Source organism: Zootoca vivipara, chromosome 8 (genome assembly GCF_963506605.1).
Source record: "Zootoca vivipara chromosome 8, rZooViv1.1, whole genome shotgun sequence".
Lineage (NCBI taxonomy): Eukaryota > Metazoa > Chordata > Lepidosauria > Squamata > Lacertidae > Zootoca > Zootoca vivipara.
This window is the reverse complement of record NC_083283.1, coordinates 86,593,598-86,598,546: the sequence shown is the minus strand read 5'-3', so window position 1 is coordinate 86,598,546 and position 4,949 is coordinate 86,593,598. Positions and strand designations below refer to the sequence as shown.

The 4,949-nt window shown below is 53.7% G+C and overlaps 1 protein-coding gene across 2 annotated transcripts; it reads left to right on the top strand.

Annotated features, from left to right (window-relative positions):
• The first annotated feature begins 272 nt into the window (after positions 1-272).
• NKX2-4 (NK2 homeobox 4) lies at positions 273-1,802 on the top strand. Of its 2 annotated transcripts, XM_035101298.1 has the most exons (3): positions 276-657; positions 1,072-1,572; positions 1,645-1,802. In XM_035101298.1, exons 1-3 carry the CDS (start codon positions 276-278, stop codon positions 1,800-1,802), a joined length of 1,041 nt encoding a protein of 346 aa, XP_034957189.1. The 2 variants fall into 2 exon arrangements, with proteins under 2 accessions (XP_034957190.1, XP_034957189.1); XM_035101299.1 differs by having other exon boundaries at positions 273-657; positions 1,072-1,802.
• The last annotated feature ends 3,147 nt before the right edge of the window (positions 1,803-4,949 follow it).

Below are 4,949 nucleotides of genomic sequence, written 5' to 3'. Positions count from 1 at the left end.
GGGCAGCCTTCCTTGTGGCTCCGCCCCCGCCGGTGTCTGTCGTAAAGCGGGTGCCGCCGGACTAAAAGAAACCCCAGCTAAGAGGAAAGAGCTGAGGGAGGGCTGGCGCGCCGCCGCCGCCTCCTCCTGCTGCCGCCCCCTCCTCTCCTTGGCCGGGCTCCCGCGACGGCGGGCGGCGGCGGGCGGCGGCGGCGGCGCTCAGCCCCCTTTTCGTCCGGACTCGGCAGCCGCATCGGCCGGGCGAGCGAGCGCGCAGGAGATTCGCCCGGCGAGCCATGTCGCTCAGCCCCAAGCACACGACGCCCTTCTCCGTCTCCGACATCCTCAGCCCCATGGACGAGACCTACAAGAAGTTCGGCGCCATGGATGGCAGCCTGGGCGCCCCCCTGGGCATGGGCGCCGCCGCCTACCGGCAGCCCCAAAATGCAGCCCTACCTCCACCACCGCAGCAGCACCCCATGGGCGCCCACAACGCCGCCGCCTACCACTCCATGGCGCACGCCGGCGTCTCGCAGTTCGCCCACGGGCCCGTGGCCGGCTACTGCAACGGCGGGCTGGGCAACGTTGGCGACCTGGCACCTTATCCAGACAGCGTGCGCGGAAGCGCAGCCGCCTCAGGCTGGTACGGAGCCAACGCGGATCCCCGCTACCCCACGAGTAAGCGGGGAGGGGCTAGGAAGGGAATAGGGCTGGTGGGGCTGGTAGGGCTGGGCTGGGTACTCCGACTGCATTTTCTTGGGGGAGGGCTGGAGTGCGCCCCATCTTTGGTGGCCAGTTTCTTACAGCGCCCCACCCCGAATCTGGACGCCTTTATTCCTAAATTTGGGGAACTAATTGGAATTCCGAAGTGGGGCGGGGGAAAATACTTTGGACGTGCTCAGGGACACTCTTGACATCTCAGGGCGCATAAGAGGTTGCCCCGGCACTTTGGGACTCAGTCGCCTTAAGCGCTTAATAAAGCTGACCTCTCCATACTTGGTGAGGGTGACGCTTTCGGCCCCTGGTCCCTTTCCCCGAGATTGCCCTCTGCTCTAACTGTCTCATAACTCTCCCGTGTGTGTGTGTGCTCAGTTTCCAGGCTAATGGGCCCGTCGGGGGGCATGAACATGGCCGGCATGGGGGCTCTGTCGGGCATCGCGGAGGCTGCCAAGTCCCTGGCGCCCGGGCTGCACGCCGCGCCGCGGAGGAAACGCCGGGTGCTCTTCTCGCAGGCGCAGGTGTACGAGCTGGAGCGGCGCTTCAAGCAGCAGAAGTACCTGTCGGCGCCCGAGCGGGAGCACCTGGCCAGCCTCATCCACCTCACGCCCACGCAGGTCAAGATCTGGTTCCAGAACCACCGCTACAAGATGAAGAGACAAGCTAAGGACAAGGCCGCGCAGCAACACCAGCACCAACCCCAGACGCAGACGCCTCCCGAGGGGCCCAGCCTGTGCCAGCAGCAGCCGCAGCAGCAGCAAGCCCAGGCGGCGTCTCCGAGGCGTGTGGCCGTGCCTGTTCTGGTCAAGGACGGCAAGCCTTGCCCGCACAGCGCCGGCGCCGCCGGTCAGTCTGCCGGACCAGCTCCCAGCGCCAGCGGGGCCGGGGGCAACGCTGCCCAGCATCCCCAGCAGCAGCAGCAGCAGCACCAGCAGCAGCAGCAGCAAGTGACCTCCCTGGGCCAGGCGCCGGACCTGGAAGAGATGTCCCCCAGCCCGCCTTCGCTGCACAGCCAAGTGGGCGCCCTGGCGCAGATGGACGCGGCGGCCGTCGAGTATAACGGCGGCCTGGTCAACGCCAGCTTGCTCTATGGCCGGACATGGTAACAACCCCACAAACACCTACTACCTACCCCCCAGACACACACACCCCAAAATAAACCAAACCGCCCTGTTGCTCTTCCTCCCCCGACCCCCGCAAGAGATGTCCGCTCCCGGGACGCAGCGACCTTCTCCTGTGCCGGCGGGCTCCGACGGCAGCCAACTGGATTCGGTTGGCTTAGCGGGACAGTGGCAAGCTCTCTCTGCCGTTGAAGTCCTCCTTGGCTCCAGGATCATCCTCAGGCCACAAGCCCAGGTATCTGTCTACTTGTTGAAGCCTACAGGGGGATTAAGGGACGATTTGTTAACGCGGAGTTGGGGATTATCCGCTGGGAGCAGGTTGTTCTCTGGCGTAATTTTGTCATCCGCTCCTGTGGTGGGCGGGAAAGCGGGGCAGAGAAGCCCCCCCCCACCCCCAGCAACGCTTGATCTGAATATGTTCATCAAGACAGTTCCTGGGTGGTTCCAGAACTGGGTTGGATCGGTGTTGTGTACATATCTGATAAAGGCAACCGAGCAAGATCAACAATGAAGTGCAACTTATCTCTGGAAAAAAGGGAAGAGATCCTGTTATTGACACTAATAATAATTTTATATGGGAGTCCCTTAAGTGCAATCTCGTTATTATTGATTGAGAGCTGATTGAATTGGAACTCGAGGTCGACTATCAACATGATCCGCCATTTTTACAAAAGGGAAGGCGCAACTGTCGCATGGACGGTGGCGGAGAAAGGGAGAGAGGAACCCTGACATTCGGGATACCCCCTCATAGGGGTAATTTTCAATACAACTTTTTGGACGCGGACGCGCAGGTTTAAAAAGAAAGAAAAGTTTTTAATTATTGTTATTTACTATGTATTCGAATGTATTACTGGCAAAACCTCATACAAACCCAGCCATTTGTAGAAAAAGCAAGCAAAACAAAGGGCAGTCTCGTTTCACTGAAAGGTACATGAACAGATGAAAAGAGAGATGGGCACCGTTCCCTGCCTAGTTCCCATAACAGGTTCCGTGAGAAGTTCTCCTGCGCAAACCCCACTGAAATCAATGCGAGCTGAGAAGGAGCACGAATAAACTTCCTCGAGAAGCAACGTGCGCCTCACTGAATTGGAATCTCCACGTTGGTAAAATAGGGTTAGGGCTGTATTAAGAGCTGAGCTCTTAGAGGACTAAAAGAAGCAGTAAACATTGACGGGGTGGATAGAAACGGCAGAATTCCTCTGTCCATTAGACTGGGAGCAAAGGATCGAAATAAATCCACAGGGAGGAGAAGATGGCCCTGAATCAGGAAACAAATTATGTTTGCATTTGAAGGCTGAAATCGTCAGAAAAGTTTGACTAATTAAAATTGCAGTGGGCTTTAAACAGCCTCGACCCAGATTGCGTCATTTGTAGTCTCTGACGTGGGCAGGAAAATCACTTTAACATAATTTTGTAAGTCTGTTCTTTGGGCCTGGGGGTGGGCGGGCTGTATTCTGTTGTTTTAATTGGTTGGCTGCTTTTTGCTGTTGTTTGCTGTTCTTAAAGAATGGGATTCTTATTCCCTCCAACACGCCGGGTCTGAAATAGATCTGCCTTTCTCAAAACTAGCACGAGGGTTGTTCGTAACCATTTCCCCTCAAATGGTCATCAGAAGCAAAGAGATTACGTCCCACGAAGTCCTGCTTGGCGGAGGCTGTGTGTTTGTGTGTGGCTTTTAAATAAGTGAGTACAGTTTGAAAACCTCAGATTGAAAATAACATGAATAAAGTGAAGCCTGGATCGAAATCTGATCACAACCATGTCAGCATAGCTGCCAAGTTTTCCCTTTTCTCACGAGGAAGCCTATTCAGCATAAGGGAATTTCCCTTAAAAAAGGGGAGAACTTGGCAGCTATGCATGTCAGCGAGCCGATTCTGCCTACTTTACGCAAAGCAAGAGGATATCAGAAAGTCATAAGGCAGGAACGCGCAACAGGGTTAGCAGTGCACTCCCCAATAAGAGAGACGCCTGTGGTGCCGCGATTGTTGTAAGTCTATTGGAGGGAAGTTTCCGGTTTGCTGCTGTTTTTTTAAAAAAATGGATAACATAGGAGTTAATTTATATAATTTATGCAATTAGTTAGCTTTAAAGCGGGCTCACTTGCCAAAACCCCACTGGCAGGACCAGGAGCCACGCGAAACCAGGGTGTTCCCGGTTCACATTGGTGGAGATGGCGCAGGAGAACTTTCCGGAGACTTTAAGGTCCCGCTTTACCAAGCTGAATGGGGCTCTGCTACCACCCAGCCCTAAGTGCTTCTGGCTGGTGCCGAGTTGAAGTTTCTTCCATGTAAAGAGGATGTTCTGTTTAGGATCTCAGAGCACGACCCAAGTGCTCTTGCCCAGTGCACAGAATTCCCCTCCCGCCCTGGAATGTGCCTTTATGGCGCGATCCTATAGACACGTCTACTCAGAAAGAAGAAAGACATTTCCTTGGGAGGAAGTCCGGTAGGACTTACTTCCCAGTAGACACGCAAAAGATTGAGCTTCCAGTGCATTTTAGGTAATTATTTTGTAAACACGGAATTGCGCATGATGGATTTCCGTGTCTCCACAATTAAGATGAATTTGGGCATTTTCCATTGCTCTATTTTCTCCGGATTCCTCACAGATACATTTACTGCTAAGTTTAGGTGGGAAGTCAGTTCCATTAAAACAAATGGATAGTTCTTTTTGAAGTTAACACTGGATCTTTGGAAATATGTGTCATTTAAAATAAACTCGGAACCAAGAGGACGCGAAGGCTTGTTTAAGTCTTTTTAAACTAGAAAGCTCAGGTTTAAATCTCTGTCTCTCGTTTCACACCAGTAAGGTTTTGAAGTACCACACTTGGGCTGGATCCTGTCCATTCGGAGCAAGTTAGACTGCGATCGAAGGCCCATTTGAACTTAGAGGGATTTAGGCTGCAGTCGCCACTTACCTAAGCCACATTTAGTTCAATGGCACTTTCTTTTATGTAAGCGCAGGATTCTGCCGCACGTGGCATTTAAGGTGATTGCAGTCAATGGGCGCTGAATTAGCTTCAGTTAGTGGCGCTGAATTTACTTTAGCTGTATCAGGTTAGTCTTAGAGGGAATAAGAAACCGTGTTGTGTTTAGGAGTCCCGTTAAAAGAAAAGCAAAACCACGTTGTGAA